The 24,520-nt window shown below is 41.7% G+C and overlaps 1 protein-coding gene across 1 annotated transcript in view; it reads right to left on the bottom strand.

Moving 5' to 3' along the window:
• The window catches only part of LOC138657926 (metalloprotease TIKI1-like), a 220,955-nt gene that overhangs the window by 19,402 nt on the left and 177,033 nt on the right, over positions 1–24,520 (bottom strand). Inside the window, exons 5-6 of the mRNA XM_069745526.1 lie at positions 17,158–17,248; positions 12,993–13,229 (exon numbers count right to left, since the gene is read on the bottom strand). Coding sequence (XP_069601627.1) covers positions 12,993–13,229; positions 17,158–17,248 — 328 coding nt within the window. The remainder of the gene's footprint in view (positions 1–12,992; positions 13,230–17,157; positions 17,249–24,520) is intronic.

Below are 24,520 nucleotides of genomic sequence, written 5' to 3' on the forward strand. Positions count from 1 at the left end.
TATTCCGATTTTTGTGAGGCAGAATTACCAAAAACCAGCTATTCATAAATTTCTTTTGGGGGGAGGCGTTTATACCGTTCCGCGTTTGGTAAAATTGATAAAGCAGTTTTATTCTTCGGGTCAGTACAATTACAGCGACACCTCATTTATATCATTTTTTTTATGTTTTGGCGCTTTTATACGATAAAAACTATTTTATAGAAAAAATAATTATTTTTGCATCGCTTTATTCTGAGGACTATAACTTTTTTATTTTTTTGCTGATGTTGCTGTATGGCGGCTCATTTTTTGCGGGACAAGATGATGCTTTCAGCGGTACCATGGTTATTCATATCCGTTTTTTTGATCGCGTGTTATTCCACTTTTCGTTCGGCGGTATGATAATAAAGTGTTGTTTTTTTGTCTCGTTTTTTTTTTCTTACGGTGTTTACTGAAAGGGCTAACTAGTGGGACAGTTATATAGGTCGGGTCGTTACGGACGCGGTGATACTAAATATGTGTACTTTTATTGTTTTTTTTTTATTTAGATAAAGAAATGTATTTATGGGAACAATATATATATATTTTTTTCATTATTTAGGATTTTTTTTTTTTTTACACACTTGTAAAAAAATTTTTTAAACTTTTTTACTTTGTCCCAGGGGGGGACAATACAGATCGGTGATCTGACAGTTTGCACAGCACTCTGACAGATCACCGATCTGTCTCAGAGTGCTGCAGCGTTACCAAGTGCCTGCTCTGAGCAGGCTTCTGTGAAGCCACCTCCCTACCTGCAGGACCCGGATCCGCGGCCTTCTTGGATCCGGGACTTGCTGCAGGGAGGAAGGTAGGAGACCCTCGCAGCAACGCGATCACATCGCGTTGCTGCGGGGGTCTCAGGGAAGCACGCAGGGAGCCCCCTCCCTGCGCGATGCTTCCCTGCACCGCCGGCACATCGCGATCATGTTTGATCGCGGTGTGCCGGGGGTTAATGTGCCGGGGGTGGTCCGTGACCGCTCCTAGCACATAGTGCCGGATGTCAGCTGCGATAAGCAGCTGACACCCGGCCGCGATCGGCCGCGCTTTCCCCGTGAGCGCGGCCGATCGCCTATGACGTACTATTCTGTCCTTGGGAAGTAGGGCCCACCCCACATGGACGGAATAGTACGTCTAATGGCAGAAAGGGGTTAATGGCATATCCTAGGTCTGAATGAGGAACACCACTTAGAGGGAATATGTCAGCAGGTTTTTGCTATGTAATCTGATAGCAGAATTATGCAGAGGTAGAGACCGTGATTACAGCGAAATGTCACTTACTAGGCTTTGCATTGTTGTTTCATTAATATCAGTGATTTATGACCAGGAGATTATCACTACAGGACTAGTTGACTCATGCCTCCTAGTCAACTGCTCTGTGTAACTACGATCCCACCACTGATTAGCAGCTAATAAGCAGAGTAATAAGCAGTAAGTAATAAGCTGCTAATAAGCAGAGTTGGCAGGGTTATAAAGAACTCAGCATTCCTGGAACTAGTAGATCTCTAGCAGTAAAAACATTGATTGATTCAAAATGACACCACGCAGTCCAGCAAATGACATCGCTGGGGTCACGTGTTTACTACGACAGAGAGGAGCCAGAAGACCGCAGTATCTGATTTCTCTACTCCTGCACGGATTAGAAGCACTTCACCATGTTTATTTTAGCAGTGCAGGGGTTAATCTGCTCAACTGAGAGCTCCTGGAAGCTTACCTGCATTAAGGCTCGCAGCTGAGCACTGTTAGCCACTCCCATTTCCTACATATATTGGGCAGGAGGTTGTTGGTGGTTGTTATTTGAGAAGGCTTTGGTGGATTTATCTGTGACTGTTGCTTGGTTTGGGGTGTGTGATAATTCCCCTTCTTATCCTACTTTTGGATTAACACCATCCGCCAATCCCTGATGCATTCCTCTGTTGTTTGTGTGAGTATATTTGTATGATTAGCATTTTTCATTATCCCTGTTCATATTACTTTGTTAGTCTGGTTGGTGTATTAAGGTACACTACTACTTCCCTCCTCCCTGGGTGGAGGAAGGGTACAGACTGAAGGTGGATTAAGGAGCTAAGGCAAGTTATGTGGCCCCGGCATCTTCACCATCAAAAGTAATCCAAGGAACAGGGCGAGCTAGTCATGACAACTGGAATCAAGATTTTCTGCATCCACATTATGCTGTCTCATATTGCATAGTAAAAACCTGGTGACAGATTCCCTTAAAAGTTATTATTCAAGTGCATTCAGGTCTGTATAGATATTTTTATGTGAACTTTCTTAATGGAAAAGTGGATCACTTATAAATTGGCATTATATGACCTAGTTTATTTCTAGCCTCTTGATTGGCAATTAAGAGCATGCAATCATACGCTTGTAGAGTAGGTTTGACTGGCTCATCAGATTACTAGAGGATTCTTAAAGAGTCCAAGGTTCTGATAAATTAGGAGGACTTCATTGCTTTGATGAATCAGGGTCAATGTGTTGTGTATGTGTAATGATAACAACAAAGACCATAAAGGGATGAAAAGTAAAGGTGAACATGTTGTGTTCCTGCTTATTGGTAAGAATATATGGAACACCAGCCAGGTCCGTGGGGTACTTGGTAGGGGGTCCGGTCTTAAAGGGGATGTCACGGTGGCTGCAACCCGTCTTTTAAGGGGTATTGTGAATAAAGTCTATTGTTCATGACTTCACTGGTGGTGTTCGGTCAGTGGGGACCGACGCTGCTTAACCCCTTCATGACCCAGCCTATTTTGACCTTAATGACGTGGCCATTTTTTGCAATTCTGACCAGTGTCCCTTTATGAGGTAATAACTCAGGAACGCTTCAATGGATCCTAGCGATTCTGAGAATGTTTTATCGTGACATATTGGGCTTCATGTTAGTGGTAAACTTAGGTAGATTATTTTTGCGTTTATTTGTGAAAAAATCAGAAATTTGGCAAAAATGTTGAAAATTTTGCAATTTTCAAATTTTTATTCTGTTAAACCAGAGAGTTATGTGACACAAAATAGTTAATAAATAACATTTCCCACATGTCTTCTTTACATCAGCACAATTTTGGAAACAAAATTTCTTTTTGCTAGGAAGTTATAAGGGTTAAAATTTGACCAGCAATTTCTCATTTTTACAACAAAATTTACAAAACCATATTTTTTAGGGACCACCTTACATTTGAAGTTAGTTTGAGGGGTCTATATGGCTGAAAATACCCAAAAGCGACACCATTCTAAAAACTGCACCCCTCAAAGTGCTCAAAACCACATTCAAGAAGTTCATTAACCCTTCAGGTGCTTCACAGCAGCAGAAGCAACATGGAAGGAAAAAATGAACATTTCACTTTTTAGTCACAAAAATAATTTTTAGCAACATTTTTTTTATTTTCCCAAGGATAAAAGGAGAAACTGGACCCCAAAAATTTTTGTACAATTTGTCCTGAGTATGCCGATACCCTACATGTGGGGGGGAACCACAGTTTGGGCGCACGACAGGGCTCGAAAGAGAAGGAGCGCCATTTGACTTTTGAATTAAAAATTAGCTCCAATCGTTAGAGGACACCATGTCGCGTTTGGAGAGCCCCTGTGTGCCTAAACATTGGAGCTCCCCCACAAGTGACCCCATTTTGGAAACGAGACCCCCAAGGAACTTATCTAGATGCATATTGAGCACTTTGAACCCCCAGGTGCTTCACAAATTGATCCGTAAAAATGAAAAAGTACTTTTTTTCACAAAAAAAATTTTTTAGCCTCAATTTCTTAATTTCACATAGGCAACAGGATAAAATGGATCCTAAAATTTGTTGGGCAATTTCTCCTGAGTACAACAATACCTCACATGTGGTGGTAAACCACTGTTTGGGCACACTGGGGGTAAACCACTGTTTGGGCACACAGCAAGGCTCGGAAGGGAAGGAGCGCCGTTTGACTTTTGAATGAAAAATTAGCTCCAATCGTTAGCGGACACCATGCCGCGTTTGGAGAGCCCCTGTGTGCCTAAACATTGGAGCTCCCCCACAAGTGACCCCATTTTGGAAACGAGACCCCCAAGGAACTTATCTAGATGCATAGTGAGCACTTTGAACTACCAGGTGCTTCACAAATTGATCCGTAAAAATGAAAAAGTACTTTTTTTTCACAAAAAATATCTTTTAGCCTCAAGTTTTTCATTTTCACATGGGCAACAGGATGACTTGGATCCTAAAAGTTGTTAGGAAATTTCTCCTGAGTACACAGATACCTCACATGTGGGGGTAAACCACTGTTTCGGCACACAGCAAGGCTCGGAAGGGAAGGAGCGCCATTTGACTTTAGAATGAAAAATTAGCTCCAATCGTTAGCGGACACCATGTCGCATTTGGAGAGCCCATGTGTGCCTAAACATTGGAGCTCCCCCACAAGTGACCCCATTTTGGAAACTAGACCTCCCAAGGAACTAATCTAGATGAGCGTTGAGCACTTTGAACCCCAAAGTGGTTCACAGAAGTTTATAACGCAGAGCCGTGCAAATAAAAAATAATTTTTCTTTCCTCAAAAATAATTTTTTAGCCCGCAATTTTTTATTTTCACAAGAGAAATAGGAGAAATTGAACCCCAAAAGTTGTTGTCCAGCTTGTCCTGAGTACGCGGATTCCCCATATGTGGGGGTAAACCACTGTTTGGGCACACGTCAGGGCTTGGAAGGGAAGTAGTGACGTTTTGGAATGCAGACTTTGATGGAATTGTCTGCGGGCGTCATGTTACGTTCGCAGAGCCCCTGATGTGCCTAAACAGTAGAAACCCCCCACAAGTGACCCCATTTTGGAAACTAGACCCCCAAGGAACTAATCTAGATGTGCGATAAGCACTTTGAACCCCTAAGTGGTTCACAGAAGTTTATAACGCAGAGCCGTGAAAATAAAAAATAATTTTTCTTTCCTCAAATTATTTTTTAGCAAGCAATTTTTTATTTTCGCAAGGGTAACAGGAAAAATTGGACCCCAATAGTTGTTGTCCAGTTTGTCCTGAGTACGCTGATATCCCATATGTGGGGGGAAACACTGTTTGAGCACACGTCAGGGCTCGGAAGGGAAGTAGTGACGTTTTGAAATGCAGACTTTGATGGAATGGTCTGCGGGCATCACGTTGCATTTGCAGAGCCCCTGATGTGCCTAAACAGTTGAAACCCCCCACAAGTGACCCCATTTTGGAAACTTGACCCCCCAAGGAACTTATCTAGATTTGTGGTGAGCACTTTGAATCCCCAAGTGCTTCACAGAAATTTATAACGCAGAGCCGTGAAAATAAAAAATATTTTTTTTCCCACAAATATAAGTTTTTAGCCCCCATTTTGTTATTTTCCCAAGGGTAACAGGAGAAATGAGACCCCCAAGGTTGTTGTGCAATTTTTCCTAAGTACGCTTATGCCCCATATGTTTGGGTAAACCACTGTTTGGGTGCACGTCGGGCCCTGGAAGGGAGGGAGCACCATTTGACTTTTTGAACGCAAGATTGGCTGGAATCCATGATGGTGCCATGTTGCATTTGGAGAACCCTGATGTGCCTAAACAGTGGAAATCCCTCAATTCTAACTCCAACACTAACCCCAACACACCCCTACCCTAATCCCAACTCTAGCCATAACCCTAATCACAACCCTAACCCTAAAACACCACTAACAACAACCCTAACCCCAACACACCCCTAACCCTAATCCCAACCCTAACCACAAGCCTAACCATAACCCCAACACACCCCTAACCCTTATGTTTGACTCCGATCTCTCCTTCACATCCCATATACTATCTCTTGCCCGCTCGTGCCGCTTACACCTAAAGAGCATCTCTAGAATCCGCCCTTTTCTCACCATGGAAACAACAAAACCCTCTGTCACGCCGTTAACGGCGATAAAGGGGCAGGACGGCGTACTGAGACCCGCACCTGTCCCTGCCACTATTAAGGGGCCCTGGCTTTCCCTTATCTCAGGGGTACCTATAATGGTTAGACGCCTGAGCCGCCAGCGTATCCCTGTCTCCTGTGCAGGCCCTATCAGTGGCCCCCTTTCCCCCCAGGGAGGAGGACTGCATCTGTGTATAAATATGACAATTAAACAGGGTATGCAGACAAGGTAACTAAAATCTCAAACTCACCAAATGCTCACACAACCACAGATGAAACACAGAGAAGGGAAGAGAAGGAAAAAACTAGGAAGGAAAAAAGGTTTAACATGCAACCAAAACAGCAGACACCAATCTCTGTAAATAAACCTTCAAGCTCCAAACGCCTTGCTCCTTCCCACTTCAAGCCAGGCAGCAGAACTGATCACTGACAACAGTTGTAGTCAAAGCTGAGTCTATATAGGAGCGGAGATTACAAAAGCCAAATCAGCTGAGAGATCAAGCTCTCAGTAACTTCAGTAACAAGGTTTAACTTGTTCCAAAGACATACTGATAGGGAATTTAGATTGTGAGCCCCAACGGGGAAAGCAACGATAATGTGTGCAAAATATAAAGCGCTGCGGAATATGTTAGCGCTATATAAAAATAAAGATTATTATTATTATTATTATTATTATTAACTGCTACCCTGCTGGCACAAGACAGCCAGGTCAGAATTCAGGAGAAGAGCTTCTGTTCATCGTGTGTGAACAAGGCCCAGAGCGCTGCGGTTCTCTGGAACCTCTCTGTCATGGTAGCCCCATGACACCCTCACTGTCGCCCTAATCCACTCCCGTTTGGACTACTGTAATGCTCTATTAATTGGCCTCCCCCTCATGCGACTTTCCTCTCTCCTGTCCATCCTTAATGCAGTAGCCAGGGTTGTCCATCTGGCTAATCATTACTCGGACGCATCCGCTCTTCGCCAGTCATTACACTGGCTGCCCATTCATTACAGGATACAATTCAAAGTACTTGTTCTCACCGACAAAGCTCTAAACAGTGCAGCACCCCCTTACATCTCCTCCCTCATTTCTGTCTATCGGCCTAACCGACCTCTGCGCTCTGCAAATGACTTTCGACTAACCTCTGCACTAATCCATACCTCCCACTCCCGACTACAAGACTTCTCCCGCGCTGTGCCAATCCTCTGGAATGCTCTACCCCAAGATATTAGGACCATCCACAATTTGCATAGTTTTAGGCGCTCGCTCAAAACACATTTGTTCAGAGCGGCCTACCATGGCACGGTCACTAATCAAATTCATTTTATGTTTGTGTGTGTGTGTAGCCCATTCACTATCCCCATCTATCCCCCACCCTCTGAAGATGGCTGGACCATCATTGTAAATACATCATTGTAAATACACACCTCTGCTTTGTATCTCCCCCACCTCATTGTCGATTGTAAGCTCTCACGAGCAGGGTCGTTTTATTTTGCTTTAATTATTGTATTGTTAACGTTGTTAATTATGGGCGGCACGGTGGCGTAGTGGTTAGCACAGCAGCCTTGCAGCGCTGGAGTCCTGGGTTCAAACCCCACCAAGGACAACATCTGCAAAGAGTTTGTATGTTCTCTCCGTGTTTGCGTGGGTTTCCTCCGGGCACTCCGGTTTCCTCCCACATTCCAAAGACATACTGATAGGGAATTTAGATTGTGAGCCCCATCTGGGACAGTGATGATAATGTGTGCTAAATGTAAAGCGCTGCGGAATATGTTAGCGCTATATAAAAATAAAGATTATTATTATTATTTATTATGTCTGTTGTGTTTGATACTGTTAAACCGTAAAGCGCTGTGGAATATGTTGGCACTATATAAATAAAGATTATTATTATTATTATTTCCAACCCTAACCCTAATTCCAACCCTAACTCTAATTCCAACCCTAACCCTAAGGCTAAGTGCCCATGTTGCGGATTCGTGAGAGGATTTTTCCGCACAGTTTTTGAAAAATCCACAGGTAAAACGCACTGCATTTTACCTGTGGATTTACCGTGGATTTCCAGTGTTTTTTGAGCAAATGTCACCTGCGGATTCCTATAGGGGTGCAGGTGTAAACCGCTGCGGAATCCACATAAAGAATTGACATGCTGCGGAATGTAAACGCAGCGCTTCCACACATTTTTTTCCACAGCACAGGCACAGCGGTCTCTGTTTTCCATAGGTTTACATGGTACTGTAAACTCATGGAAAACTGCTGCAGACCCGCAGCTGCAGATCCGCAACGTGTGCACATAGCCTAATTCTAACCCTAACCCTAGTTCTAACCCTAACCCTAATTGCAACCCTAACCCTAGTTCTAACGCTAACCCTAGTTCTAACCCTAACCCTAGTTCTAACCCTAACCCTAGCGGAAAAATAAAAGTAAATATATTTTCTTTATTTTATTATGTTCCCTACCTATGGGGGTGATAAAGGGGGTGTTTATTTATTTTTTTATTTTGATCACTGTGAAAGAACCTAGGAGGGGAGCATAGGACAGTAGAAGACAGGACGGAGGACAGGGGCAGTGGATCGGTGGAGTGAGCAGATCGCGGTCTCCAGCCATGGCCGATGATATTGCAGCATCGGCCATGGCTGGATTGTAATATTTCACCAATTTTCATTGGTGAAATATTACGATTGCTTGGATTGAAAGTGAAAGTGAAACGTCACATTCAACAGCCAATCACAGCAATCGTAGCAACGGGGGGAGGGGGGGGTCGGCGAAACCACCCCCCTGGGCTGAAGTACCACTCCCCCTGTCCCTGCAGGTTGGGTGAAATTACAGTTAACCCTTTCACCCGACCTGCAGGAGTGCGATCATTCATGACACAGCATATGCGTCACAGGTCGGATTGGCACCGACTTCCATGACGCATACACTGTGTCACAGGTCGGGAAGGGGTTAAAGAGTCCTCTGGGGTGATGGTATGCAGCAAGATGGTTGATGCTACCAGCAGGTGAATCGGGGTCCCCAGTGCTTCCCAGATGTAGGGCACCGATGGTGTGGTGGATGGTATGGCAAAGAGCGAGGACACAGGTTTGCAGTCTTTACCTGGTTTACTGATGATAGCAGTCCTCAGTCCAGGGTACCAAGTGCAGGGTAGCTGTGGTCCGGCCGGCTTGGAGGCAAGAGGGGATCCCTCTCCCAGGTGAGGTCCGTAAGCCTTTCCTACTTGCACTACTTTAGTTGGTGACGTCCCTGCCACTGAAAACTTAGTTGCAAAGTCCCCTCTCTCCTGTCCTAAGACAGATGTCTGTATGATAGGCAGTGTGAGCCTGTTTATAGGGTCTCTATCATGACCCTGGCTCTCAGGTTATTGCTTCACCTCAGACTTGATGCGAGCAATTGATATACAGTCCTATGTCCTCCGGTTCTGTCACGCGTCCTTGACAACAACATGACCTCTGGCTCCTGGTACCTGGTTTCTGCGCTCTGGCTCCTAGGGTGTCCTTTTGTTGTTCCCCTCCTGAGCCTCTTCCTCCTCTGTGCTTCTTCCCTCTGAGCTCCTCCACTATTCAACTCCTTCAAGTTCTCATTCTTTCCAGGGGCCACAGCTCCTACGCGGCTGTGCAGCCCCTCTGTCTCTTCCAGACGTCCTTCCCCTCTCCTCACTCCTCTGCTACTCTCTACAACTGGCTGACTCCTCCTCCAGACCAGGATACATAAAGTCTAAGGAAGCTCCCCTGAATCCGGGTCCTGAGCTCCCCATGCTGGCCTAGAGTCAGATGTGTTGAATGTGAGTGCCTTACCTGATAGAAAGAATCTCCCTTGCCTCCAAGCGTGACATCACCCTCCCCGAAAGGAAGGCAATATCACTGTAACAACCGGTTACCTGGGGAGTTACACATCGTCTGCATGACTGGTTCCATGCCATAACATTAGCTGTATGTAGCTTGTTCTGTTAAGGACAATTTCATGGTCAAGTGTAGGAATGTTACTTAGACATCATTAAGACGTTGGTTTTTCAACACGTATGTGAAAAAAAAGGTATTGGTGTCATCAGTGTGTCATCCGTGTGTTTGTTTTTACCATCAGTGTGTCAACAGAGTTTTTAATGGATAGATTAAGAAATAAATAAATTACAAAACTTCTCCTATATTTAGTCATGTTAAATACAGACCGCACACATATGGTACATTGACACCATCCGTGTGCTGTACGTGTGTTTCATAGATGCATAGACTTGTATTGGCTCTTTTTCATATGTGCTGCAGGAAGAAAATGGACATGTATCTGAGTGTTTTAAACAAATACATGGTCTGAGAAAAAACATGGAGATATGAATAGATACAGTTAGGGCCAGAAATATTTGGACAGTGACACAATTTTCGCGAGTTGGGCTCTGCATGCCACCACATTGGATTTGAAATGAAACCTCTACAACAGAATTCAAGTGCAGATTGTAACGTTTAATTTGAAGGGTTGAACAAAAATATCTGATAGAAAATGTAGGAATTGTACACATTTCTTTATAAACACTCCACATTTTAGGAGGTCAAAAGTAATTGGACAAATAAACATAACCCAAATAAAATATTTTTATTTTCAATATTTTGTTGCAAATCCTTTGGAGGCAATCACTGCCTTAAGTCTGGAACCCATGGACATCACCAAACGCTGGGTTTCCTCCTTCTTAATGCTTTGCCAGGCCTTTACAGCCGCAGCCTTCAGGTCTTGCTTGTTTGTGGGTCTTTCCGTCTTAAGTCTGGATTTGAGCAAGTGAAATGCATGCTCAATTGGGTTTAGATCTGGAGATTGACTTGGCCATTGCAGAATGTGCCACTTTTTGGCACTCATGAACTCCTGGGTAGCTTTGGCTGTATGCTTGGGGTCATTGTCCATCTGTACTATGAAGCGCCGTCCAATCAACTTTGCAGCATTTGGCTGAATCTGGGCTGAAAGTATATCCCGGTACACTTCAGAATTCATCCGGCTACTCTTGTCTGCTCTTATGTCATCAATAAACACAAGTGACCCAGTGCCATTGAAAGCCATGCATGCCCATGCCATCACGTTGCCTCCACCATGTTTTACAGAGGATGTGGTGTGCCTTGGATCATGTGCCGTTCCCTTTCTTCTCCAAACTTTTTTCTTCCCATCATTCTGGTACAGGTTGATCTTTGTCTCATCTGTCCATAGAATACTTTTCCAGAACTGAGCTGGCTTCTTGAGGTGTTTTTCTGCAAATTTAACTCTGACCTGTCTATTTTTGGTATTGATGAATGGTTTGCATCTAGATGTGAACCCTTTGTATTTACTGTCATGGAGTCTTCTCTTTACTGTTGACTTAGAGACAGATACACCTACTTCACTGAGAGTGTTCTGGACTTCAGTTGATGTTGTGAACGGGTTCTTCTTCACCAAATTAAGTATGCGGCGATCATCCACCACTGTTGTCATCCGTGGACGCCCAGGCCTTTTTGAGTTCCCAAGCTCACCAGTCAATTCCTTTTTTCTTAGAATGTACCCAACTGTTGATTTTGCTACTCCAAGCATGTCTGTTATCTCTCTGATGGATTTTTTCTTTTTTTTCAGCCTCAGGATGTTCTGCTTCACCTCAATTGAGAGTTCCTTTGACCGCATGTTGTCTGCTCACAGCAACAGCTTCCAAATGCAAAACCACACACCTGGAATCCACCCCTGACCTTTTAACTACTTCATTGATTACAGGTTAACGAGGGAGACGCTTTCAGAGTTAATTGCAGCCCTTAGAGTCCATTGTCCAATTACTTTTGGTCCCTTGAAAAAGAGGACGCTATGCATTACAGAGCTATGATTCCTAAACCCTTTCTCCGATTTGGATGTGGAAACTATCATATTGCAGCTGGGAGTGTGCACTTTCAGCCCATATTATATATATAATTGTATTTCTGAACATGTTTTTGTAAACAGCTAAAATAACAAAACTTGTGTCACTGTCCAAATATTTCTGGCCCTAACTGTAAATAGCAGCATAAATTATAATGGGCATATATGGTGTATGTGAAAAAAATGATGCAACATGCACTGGAAACACAAACGTCTGTATGAGGCCTTGAATCAGGAGCACTGCCATTTGCTCACATAAAATACTGCAGACAATATTGTGCAATGTAGCGCAAGCCCACTCACTGGTGGTACTTGCACTTGCACCACTCCAGCGTTTTTTTTTTAAATTTATTTTCCCTGCCGCCTGTCTGATACTCACCTGCCACCGCCTTCATGGTTATGGTTCTCCTGCATCGTTCCCGTTGGTCTCTGGTGAAAAGTTACTTACCAGCAGCTCCAGTGTTTCATGGAGCGGAGGTTACTTTTCAATACAAGTCTATGAGAGGGCTCCTTCTGGCTCATAGACGTGTACTGAGAGGGTGTGACGTAGTTCCTGACTTCCGGCCAGTCAGAAGATGCGTTCACAAGATGATGTCGCAGGACCGGAGTGGAGCAAAACATGGTGAAGACACCGAACAGTGAGTATATGACCGGGGGCTAGGGGCTTACTATTAAATCGCCACTCCAGCGCTGAAAGAAAAACAAAACGCTGGAGTGGTGCTTTAACTTTTTAATATGGTTTATATTGAACAAGGTTAAGCAGGACATTTTCCGTTAGCTATTGTTTTCCAACTTAAACTAGAAAAATCACACCTAGAATCTTCTCCAGTTATATACTGTACATGAAACAAGTTGAAATTCACATAAGCATATGAAAGACCTTCCATTTTTCTCTATGAAAAACAAATAATTTTTCATCCATGTAGGGATCCAGATTGGAAAAATCACACCCATATGTCAGTTTTTGTCATCTGTACTGAGATCCAGTTATATCTCTACAAAAAAGATGTAATAATGTAGCAGATCCATGAAAAACATGTGCCTTGCAGAAGGTGTCTGTATGGCTTCCCGCGTTTTTATCTACTCATTGACTTAAATGAGCGAATCATGCTAGCAAGTCAAACGCATCCATGGCATGTTTCATTTTATTTCAAGCAAAGCAAACTGTGTGTCCACATGGAAAAATATCTGTGCGTATTGACTAATTGCCCACTGTGGGTCGGTGTCCACAGCACAAGGTCAATATCCAAAAAGTGAATCTAATTTTTCTCACCTGTCTTGAATTCGAACCCAGAGGTCACTAAAATGACGATGTTTGTCTTTCTTTGGCTTCTTCTTTTTATACTTCTTGTCATTCTTATCCATTATGTCTACATTATCTGACATAAGCATGTTTGGTGTCATCTCCTTCTCTTTGCGAGGGTTCATTTTATGCCTCATTTTGGAAGTAAATGCACATATAGCTGACGACATTGAGGCTGGTGAAGGTGATAACTTTTTAGTTTTGCCACTTTCAAAAAGAAACAAAGACAGATTTCATCATTAGAAAGATTTTATGAGTGAAATAGATTTCCTTAAAAGGGATCCTATTGTTAAGTTGGTCAAACCACCAGGAGCATGAATCAGAGCCTGGCTGTATGATTGTATGAACATGCGCAAGACCTGTCAATCATCTGGAGGGGGTGATGAGAAGCTGCATCAGACACATCTTGTCTCTCCAAGACACACATGACTGCAATGGTGAAGCCCAGCTCTGATTCATGGTGCCCATGGTTTGGGTAGCATCAAGCAACTAACAGGTTCCTTGAAAGCAGGTCTACAAATTGTAAAACAATTAGACTACATGTCAAAGACAGACTATTAATTATTAAAGAATAACTGTAGGTTTAATTTTCATTTCATAAACCAATAGCCATCCAGAGGATAAGCTGTCACACTCAGAGTCTCATATAATTTGCAAAAAAAGGGATTTATTTCAATCACCAGATAAAGAAAATTGCTTCACCACAGTAGGGAAATACAAACTATTCCATAACGTAACGTTTTGACCATGTCCCTGGTCTTTACCAAACCTTATAATAGAGATTCAAGGAAGGGTAGAGTAGTGTAAAGTTCATAAATACTGAAATCCCATTGTGGGCTCGTCTAGTACTGCTTTGGGAATCACTGGTAATTCACGTAACGGGCACCCTTCCTGTTTGCACGTGTTAAAGGCCACTGTCACTGATTGACAGCACCATTTAATTGGTTAAAAGCATGGGTGGATCTCGGATCCAACCGCGGCTGTTAGAGGCTCTTGATATCTGATTAAATTAGTCATCCAGTGCAGGGAAATATATGGGTAGGGACACGGCCGATACCATAAACATACATCATTGGTTGTGACGGGGTTAATGGGTGCAGAAAATCTACAACATCAAAAATTCACCAAAAGCTTATTGTGGGAACGTAGCCTTAAATGGGTATTCCCATCTCCAAGATCCTATCACAACACGTAGCAGATGTAATAACAATACTAGCAAATACCTCCAAATAGAAATGTAGTATGTTTTTTCTGATTCACAGGACATTAGGTAGCCTTGGTTACGGTCACTGACATAGTGACAGTAAGCTGGTCGCTAGTGGTAATAACCATGGGTACGTAAGGTCCTGCAATGCCTGAACATGAGGAAAGAGACACAGTGAATCACAAAAACTATGCTACATTTCTAATTGGAGGTATTTACATAGTAACATAGTAACATAGTTCTTAAGGTTGAAGGAAGACTTTAAGTCCATCTAGTTCAACCCATAGCCTAACCTAACATGCCCTAACATTTGCTAATATTATTGTTATTACACCTATTATATGAAAGAAAAGTTTTTGGAAAATCATTTTTTTTGTTACTTGTAATTTTTATACACTTGTTCCAATGTTTTTTTATATCACAATCTTTATAAAAAAAATAAACAAATTATCAATCTTGCAGCTTTTACATTGGTTACTTGGCTATTTTAAATTCGAATTTCCTGTCGTTCTAGAATTTTTTGCAGACAAATGACAAGGTTTTTTTTAATTTTAATAAAGATCGTGAAATGAAAAACAAAACATTGCCAAAAAAAAAAAAATAGATAGAAAAAGACATTTAATGCAAACACTTTAAACAATCATTTGGTGACGATAGCTTCCTCTAATGCATACAGGTCCTTCTCAAAAAATTAGCATATAGTGTTAAATTTCATTATTTACCATAATGTAATGATTACAATTAAACTTTCATATATTATAGATTCATTATCCACCAACTGAAATTTGTCAGGTCTTTTATTGTTTTAATACTGATGATTTTGGCATACAACTCCTGATAACCCAAAAAACCTGTCTCAATAAATTAGCATATCAAGAAAAGGTTCTCTAAACGACCTATTACCCTAATCTTCTGAATCAACTAATTAACTCTAAACACATGCAAAAGATACCTGAGGCTTTTATAAACTCCCTGCCTGGTTCATTACTCAAAACCCCCATCATGGGTAAGACTAGCGACCTGACAGATGTCAAGAAGGCCATCATTGACACCCTCAAGCAAGAGGGTAAGACCCAGAAAGAAATTTCTCAACAAATAGGCTGTTCCCAGAGTGCTGTATCAAGGCACCTCAATGGTAAGTCTGTTGGAAGGAAACAATGTGGCAGAAAACGCTGTACAACGAGAAGAGGAGACCGGACCCTGAGGAAGATTGTGGAGAAGGACCGATTCCAGACCTTGGGGAACCTGAGGAAGCAGTGGACTGAGTCTGGTGTGGAAACATCCAGAGCCACCGTGCACAGGCGTGTGCAGGAAATGGGCTACAGGTGCCGCATTCCCCAGGTAAAGCCACTTTTGAACCATAAACAGCGGCAGAGGCGCCTGACCTGGGCTACAGAGAAGCAGCACTGGACTGTTGCTAAGTGGTCCCAAGTACTTTTTTCTGATGAAAGCAAATTTTGCATGTCATTCGGAAATCAAGGTGCCAGAGTCTGGAGGAAGACTGGGGAGAAGGAAATGCCAAAATGCCTGAAGTCCAGTGTCAAGTACCCACAGTCAGTGATGGTGTGGGGTGCCATGTCAGCTGCTGGTGTTGGTCCACTGTGTTTCATCAAGGGCAGGGTCAATGCAGCTAGCTATCAGGAGATTTTGGAGCACTTCATGCTTCCATCGGCTGAAATGCTTTATGGAGATGAAGATTTCATTTTTCAGCACGACCTGGCACCTGCTCACAGTGCCAAAACCACTGGTAAATGGTTTACTGACCATGGTATTACTGTGCTCAATTGGCCTGCCAACTCTCCTGACCTGAACCCCATAGAGAATCTGTGGGATATTGTGAAGAGAAAGTTGAGAGACGCAAGACCCAACACTCTGGATGAGCTTAAGGCCGCTATTGAAGCATCCTGGGCCTCCATAACATCTCAGCAGTGTCACAGGCTGATTGCCTCCATGCCACGCCGCATTGAAGCAGTCATTTCTGCCAAAGGATTCCCGACCAAGTATTGAGTGCATAACTGAACATTATTATTTGTTGGTTTTTTTGTTTGTTATTAAAAAACACTTTTATTTGATTGGATGGGTGAAATATGCTAATTTATTGAGACAGGTTTTTTGGGTTATCAGGAGTTGTATGCCAAAATCATCAGTATTAAAACAATAAAAGACCTGACAAATTTCAGTTGGTGGATAATGAATCTATAATATATGAAAGTTTTATTGTAATCATTACATTATGGTAAATAATGAAATTTAACACTATATGCTAATTTTTTGAGAAGGACCTGTATAGTGGTGTACTGATTTCCCCCCTGTGAGCAGATTTTGGGGAAAAGAGGAGCCATACACATTGGATTACAGCATTCTTGAGTGTCTTTGGGGAAAAAAGGGCTCAGGCACATTGGAGTTCAACATCTTTAGGTTCTTTTTCAGGAATGTGGGGTCAAGCATGTTAGATTTCAACATCCTTAAAGTGAACCTGCCAGGTCTAAAGGCCCATTTTTGCTTTTATTTTATTCCCGCTGATGCCCTGAGTATTCAGCATTTATATATATATTTTTTTTAAATCCACCATACGGTTTGTGAGATATGGGCTTTTTTATTTCATGCTACACTTTTTATGGTTTTTTACAAGTAGGTGGGACTCTCTGAGGGTGTGGTTTTAGGCTGCTCTGCATAATCATTCTGTTTATAATGATTATATTAATTAGCACTAAATAAAAAGGACCATAACTCTCCAACAGTAGATCAGATTTTGAAAAAAAAAAAAGGTAGAATTCTCAGGGGAGCAGCAAAAATAAAATATGAGCAAAATCTGCCCACTTTTGACCTGATAACAAGTCCTCTTTAAGTTCCAACGGATAGGAACAAGCAAAATGGGAAAAAGCACTTTGTGTTCACTTTGCATAAACTACAAGCACAATACCGCCTTACCTCATGATCGACTTTCCGGCAGGGGTGTGGTACACATCATAGCCATACCGTTTTAAAATATCAATGACAGTATTATTTCCCATGAAATGACCTGCACATAGATTAAAACAATAGTGTGAGTGATTACTACATAAAAAGGATTCTCTTTATTGTCCTACACTAAGGTGAAGCAATAACTGTAGGAGGCCGTTGTGAACTTTTTTCAATTAAACAATGAAATTCCCTAATAATGATGTAGGTCTTGCAATGTTTATGCCTAACCTTATGTTCACACTGATGGATCGATCTGCTTCAAAATCCACCTCTAAACCTCTGTGTGACTTTATGGACTTATACACATTAACCCCCTTCACGACCTGGCGATTTTCCATTATTGCATTTTCGCGTTTCGCTCCCCTTCTTTCCAGAGCCTTAATTTTTCTATTTTTTCATTAATATGGCCATGTGAGGGCTTGATTTTTTGGGACGACTTTTACTTTTTAACGACACCACTGATTTTACCATATTGTGTACTGGCAATATATAGCAATGACAAACATTGGTGTGTCAGGGAGAAAATTAGTGGTATAAAAAAACTGAGAAAAAATGCAGAATTATCAGTAATGTACTAATTCATATAAGACCCCTGAACTACATATAGAACCAAATAGGACAGACTGTAGCAATACTGCAATGAGGGGGACAAACCAAAAAAAACACAATCATGTAGTCCATAGGTACAAAAGACAATAACTTTATTGGCCACATGAACAAGTAAAGGCAGACAAGATAAAAAGTAGGCAAACAAACAGCCATGCCATTATAATATAATTAGAAGTCAAAGTCATAGACCATAATAGCATCATATCCAATGAAAAACATACATCACAATAGTTATCATGCATATTGTTGTATTAAAGCAGGGGTCCCCAACCTGTAGCTCGGGAGCCACATGTGGCTCGCGGTCCCATGAATTGTGGCTCGCCACTGTCTGCCAACTTGGTGCATTAGCTCCAAGTCTAGCAAACGGGTATGAAGAGCACATCTCAAAATGGTGAATTTTTGAGTAGCCCTGCACAGAAAAGCAGTTCTGGTTTCTCATATACTGGTCTTAGGGGTTTAGAGATGTTTTAGTTATGGAGGATGATATTACCTGTTAGAGGAGGTTCTTGAAGCTGGATGTGACAGTGTGTTGGGAGTCCTTGATGGGAGAATACTGAATTAGGGGTATTGTGGTAACCCCTGGATCTTAGTGTACTGCTTTGGAGTGATTTCTGCGGAAACGCTTTGGTTATCATTATACCCATAATGGGGGCTTTGGTTGACACTACGTTGAGGGGGACAGGAGCTGGATGTGGCTCGTGACCCCCTCTCAGTGCTGAATGTGGCTCGCGAACCTCTCTCAGTGCTGAATGTGGCTCGCGAACCTCTCTCAGTGCTGAATGTGGCTCTCTAGGTCAAAAAGGTTGGGGATCGCTGTATTAAAGTAATGGTATTTAAGGAGGCATCTATAAAGCACCTGGTAGTAGTATGTACTCAGCACATCAATATAATGAGCTGAAAATGTGCTGATAATAGTCCACTGTGCCTTTAAATAATAATCTTTATTTTTATATAGCGCTAACATATTCCACAGCGCTTTACAGACATTATCATCGCTGTCCCCAATGGGGCTCACAATCTAAATTCCCTATCAGTATGTCTTTGGAGTGTGGGAGGAAACCGGAGTGCCCGGAGGAAACCCACGCAAACACGGGGAGAACATACAAACTCTTTGCAGATGTTGTCCTTGGTGGGATTCGAACCCAGGACTCCAGCGCTGCAGTGCTAACCACTAAGCCACCGTGCTGCCCATAAATAGTAGGGTTAACAGATAATATAAAGATCATGCCTGCCAATTAACCGGCAGAGTGTGACAGTGGAGTCTCCTGGTCAACCCGCCTGCCCCTACACACGTTTCGGATAAAAGCTCATTCCTGCAAAGAGGAGTGGACCAAAATTCCTTCTGACTTGTGTAAAAAGCTCATCATCAACTACAAAAAAGTCTAACTGCTGTGCTTGCCAACAAGGGTTTTACCACCAAGTATTAAGTCTTGTTTGCCAGAGGGAAGTTATAACGGTTAAAAGGTGACCAGGGATTTCTCATTTTTACAACAAAATTAAAAAAAACACTTTTTTTTCAGAACCACATCACATTTGAAATCACTTTGAGTGGTCTTTGTGATAGAAGATAACCAAAAGTGACACCTTTCTAAAAACTGCATCCCTCATTGTGCTCAAAACCACATTCAAGAAGTTTATTAACCCTTCAGATGCTTTAAAGGAATTTTTTGAATGTGGGAAAAAAAATGAACATTTAACTTTTTTTCACAAAAAATTTACTTCGGATCCAAATTTTTTAATTTCGATAAGGCTATCTGAAAGCAATGGAGACCAACATTTGCTGTGTAATTTATCCTGAGCATGCCAATACCCAATAAGAGGCAGAAAACCACTGGTTGGACGCATGGCAGAGCTCAGAAGGGAAGGAGCACAATTTGACTTTTTATAAATTACTGGAACAATTGGCGGAGGGTTTGGAGAGCCTCTGATGTGCCTAAACAGTAATAATTCCCCACAAGTGACATCGTTTTGTAGACTAGACCTCTCAGGGAACTGATCTAGATGTGTGGTGAGCATATTGAACCCTCAGGTGCTTCACAGAAGTTTATAACGTTGAGTCGTAAAAACTTAAAAAAATAAAATTTTCCCTATAAATGTTTTTAGCACAAAACATGGCATTTTCATAAGGGTAACAGGAGAAATTGCACCATACAATTTGTTGTTCAATTTCTTCTGAGTACATCAATACCGCATATGAAGGAGAAAACTACTGTTTGGGTGCACGGCAGGACTTGAAAAGGAAGGAGCGTCATTTGACTTTTTAAATGTAAAATATCCTGGAATCATTAGTGTACATTCTGTCCCATTTGGAAGCCCCTGATGTGCCTAAACAGTGGGAACACCCCACAAGTGACCCCATTTTGGAAACTAGACCCCTCAAGGAATGTATTTAGATTCATAGTGAGCACCTTGAACCCCCAAGTGTTTCACAGAGGTTTATAACATTGAGCAGTGAAAATAATAAGATCACTTTTTTCCCACAAAAATGTTATTGCATTTTCATAAGGGTAACAGGAGAAATTGCACCATACAATTTGTATTGCAATTTCTCCTGAGTACGCCAATACCCCATAGGTGGGGGAATAGTACTTTTGAGGCACACTGCAAAGCTCAGAAGGGAAGAGGCGCCATATTGGAGTTCAGATTTTGCTGGAATGGTTTAAGGGTGCCATGTCACATTGGCAAAGCCACTTAGGTGCCAGAACAACAGAATCCCCCTATATGTGAACTTATTTTACAAACTACACTCCCCACTGAATTCATCTAGGGGTGCAGTGATCATATTAACACCACATGTGACTCACAGAATTTTATACCACTGAGCGGTGAAGAAAGAATAAATTACATTTTTACCACTAAAATGTTGTTTTATCCCAAAGTTCTTAACTTTTCTAAGGGCTAATAGGAATTTTTTTCACAACAAACTGAGGTCCATTTTTCCTGAGTGTGTCAATACCCTGCATGTAATCAGGAAATATTTTTTAGGTACAGTGCAAAGCTCAGAAGGCAAGGAGCACCAGATTTTACTGTTATGGTTTGCAGCTGCCATGACCTACTGCGAGAGCCCATGAGGCACCAAAAAAGCAGAACCCATCATAAGTGACCCCATTTTACAAACTACACCTCTCAATGAATTCATCTAGGGGTGCAGTGATCATATTGACATCATGGGGGTGTCACTGAATTTTATACCATTGGGCAGTGAAGAAAAATAAACTACATTTTTACCACCAAAATTTTATTTTAGCCCCAGATTTTAAATGTTCACATACAAAGTGGATAAAAATGGCACCAAAATGTGTCCCATAATTTATACTGAATGTGGCAATACCCCATATGAGGCTGTACAGTACTACTTAGTCATATGGAGAGACTCGGGAAGAATGGAGAGCTATTTACCTCCTGGAGCGCAGATTTTCCTAGAACAGTTTGCGGACTCCATAAACAGAGCCTCTAATTGCTGAAAGAGCAGAATACCTCCTCAAGTGACCCCATTTTGGAAACTGTACCCCCTGGGGGAATTTATCTACAGGTGTAGTGACTATTTTGACTCCATGGGTATTTTCCAGAAACATGCAGCAATGAATGTTGCCGAGTGAAAATTGCAAACTGCCACAGAAGTGACCAGTACGCTGTAGTGACCAGTACATTGCAGTCATCAGTACTTTATGCCCAGTCCGTTCTTCTGGAGACATGCACCCGTAAGTTAGGCGGACTCTCATCACTACAGACATGCCAAACATGGACAATATACACTATGTTCCAAATTATTATGCAAATGATATTTTTCTCAGATTTTCCTAAATGGTCGGTGCAAATGACAGTCAGTCTAATAAAAGTTATCACCTGTTAGATTATACATCGAATTTTATTGAAGAAACCTCCCAATGATAACAGTATAATCTCCAAAATGAATAAAAACTCAGAATGCACTGTCCCAAATTATTAGGCACAGTAGAATTTCTAAACATTTGATATGTTTTAAAGAACTGAAAATGCTCATTTGTGGAATTTGCAGCATTAGGAGGTCACATTCACTAAACAAAAAAGTTATTTAACGCCAAAACATCCTAACAGGCCAAGTTACATTACATAGGACCCCTTCTTTGATATCACCTTCACAATTCTTGCATTCTTGAGTTTTTGGAGAGTTTCTGCTTGTACGTCTTTGCATGAAGTCAGACTAGCCTCCCGGAGCTGCTGCTTTGATGTGAACTGCCTACCACCCTCAAAGATCTTTTGCTTGATGATACTCCAAAGGTTCTCTGTACGGTTGAGGTCAGGTGAAGATGGTGGCCACACCATGAATTTATCTCCTTTTATGCCCATAGCAGCCAATGACTCAGAAGTATTCTTTGCAGCATGAGATGGGGCATTGTCATGCATGAAGATGATTTTGCTCCTGAAGGCACGTTTCTGCTTTTAGACCATGGAAGAAAGTTGTCAGTCAGAAACGCTATTTACTTTACAGAGGTCATTTTCACACCTTCAGGAACCTTAAAGGGCCCCACCAGCTGTTTTCCCATGATTCCGGCCCAAAACATGATTTCTCCACCTCCTTGCTGACGTCGCAGCCTTGTTACGACATGGTGGCCATCCACCAACCATCCACTACTTCATCCATCTGGACCATCCAGGGTTGCTCGACACTCATCAGTAAACAAGACTGTTTGAAAATTAGTCTTCATGTATGTCTGGGCCCACTGCAACCGTTTCTGCTCATGAACACGGTTTAGGGGTGGCCGAATAGTAGGTTTATGCACCACAGCAAGCCTTTGAAGGATCATACACCTTGAGGTTCGAGGGACTCCAGAGGCACCAGCAGCTTCAAATAACTGTTTGCTGCTTTGTAATGGTATTTTGGCAGCTGCTCTCTTAATCTAATGAATTTGTTTGGCAGAAACCTTCCTCATTATGTCTTTATCTGCATGAACTCTGTCTGTGCTCTGTTTCAGTCACAAATCTCTTCACAGTATGATGATCACAAAGTTTTTGTGAAGTATCTAATTTTTTCATACCTTGTCCAAGGCATTTATTTCTCATACTGCTTGAAACCTTTGGCCTGCTTAATAATGTGGAACATCATTTTTAAGTAGTTTTCCTTTAATTAGAATCACCTGGAAAACTAATTATCACATGTGTCTAAGATTGATTTCAGTTATCTATTGAGCCCTGAGACACAATACAATCCACAAGTTTATTTGAAAAACAAAAACAAATAAATCTTTATGACACTTAAATCCAATTTGCATAATAATTTGGAACACAGTGTATGTTGTTTAGGTACACTGGGGGCTCAGAATGAAGAAGGCATTTGGATTTGAGAGCACAGAATTTGTTGAATTTCTTTTGGTGGGTGAGGAGCCATTTTGCTTTTCCAGAGCCTTTGTATTACCAGTAACGTGGAATCCATTAAAAAAAATCTTAAACCGTAATCAGGTTCCCCGCATCGTGTTCTCACAATCTTTATGCATTTAATAGCCCTCTGTGTCTGCACTATTAAATATTTAGGCTGTTAACAGGTTCATGCAGCTTTACATGAACACCCAATCCTTACACTATGGCTGGTCCGAACAACGAAAGCAATTGTTGTCTCCACCTCCCGTGTCTCCCCTTTTTCCTCATAGTTTGTAAGCTTGCGAGCAGGGCCCTCACTCCTCTTGGTATCTGTTTTCATCTGTGTTTATTGTTATGCTGTAATGTCTATTGTCTGTACAAGTCCCCTCTATAATGTAAAGTGCTGCAGAATATATTGGCGCTATATAAATAAAAATTATTATTATTATTATTATAAACCCCCTATATTTCCGTTAACAGATGATGGACCTGAGCAAGGACTTGCTTTTTTTGTGGATTGAGTTGAAACTTTTATTGGGAACATTTTACATAACGTTCAAGATTACATTTATCCGGCGCTCTACACTGACCACTTACTTTCCATTTAAATCTCTGAGTGACATGATTCAGATGAAACCACCGATGGATCCATTCGCTATAATGAGGCACCAGAGTTTCTCTGGACTCCGTCTGGCCTCTGTTCAGCGGTGTCCTTCTTTTCAGAAGTGCAGAATACTATGGCCGAGAGCACTTTTATAGAATCCTAAAAAGAGAGATACCACTGGATAACGGCATCCACAGTGCCTCCATCTGCCTTATTATAGGGAATCTTCCACCACAGGTTCTGTCTGAATCACGTATTTCAGAGATTTACATGGAAACCCTGGTGCAACGCTCAATGCAGAGCGCAGGATAAATGAGCCTTACTGCGATCTTTGGATGGCAGAATTAAAAAATCTATGTAAAAGATCAAGGGGATCAAAATTCGGTAGATCAATGAACTAATTGTCCTCAGGAAAACAGTATACTAATATCAAAAAGATCAATCTGAGGACATCAGAAAAAGTCAATAATTCTGAAAAGGTCATTAGTTTATTAATTGAAGACCAGACATACAGTCAAAAAAGCCAACGTTTCGGCCACAATTGGCCTTTATCAAGGCAAAGATCTATAGAGTATAATAACAAGAAATTAATATACAAAACATAATCATAAGTATGAAAGCAGATTCATAGCATATCGTATAAATGTACTGGTCTAAGACAATCTTACAGCAGACAGTCCGTATGTATATAAACAATAGGTCCAATCTATATACCATTATATCATATGCATAACTCAAAATAAATAGATGGCAACCTCACTAGCTGTATAACCCAGCAGA

This window comes from Ranitomeya imitator, chromosome 1 (assembly GCF_032444005.1).
Source record: "Ranitomeya imitator isolate aRanImi1 chromosome 1, aRanImi1.pri, whole genome shotgun sequence".
Taxonomy (NCBI): Eukaryota; Metazoa; Chordata; class Amphibia; order Anura; family Dendrobatidae; genus Ranitomeya; species Ranitomeya imitator.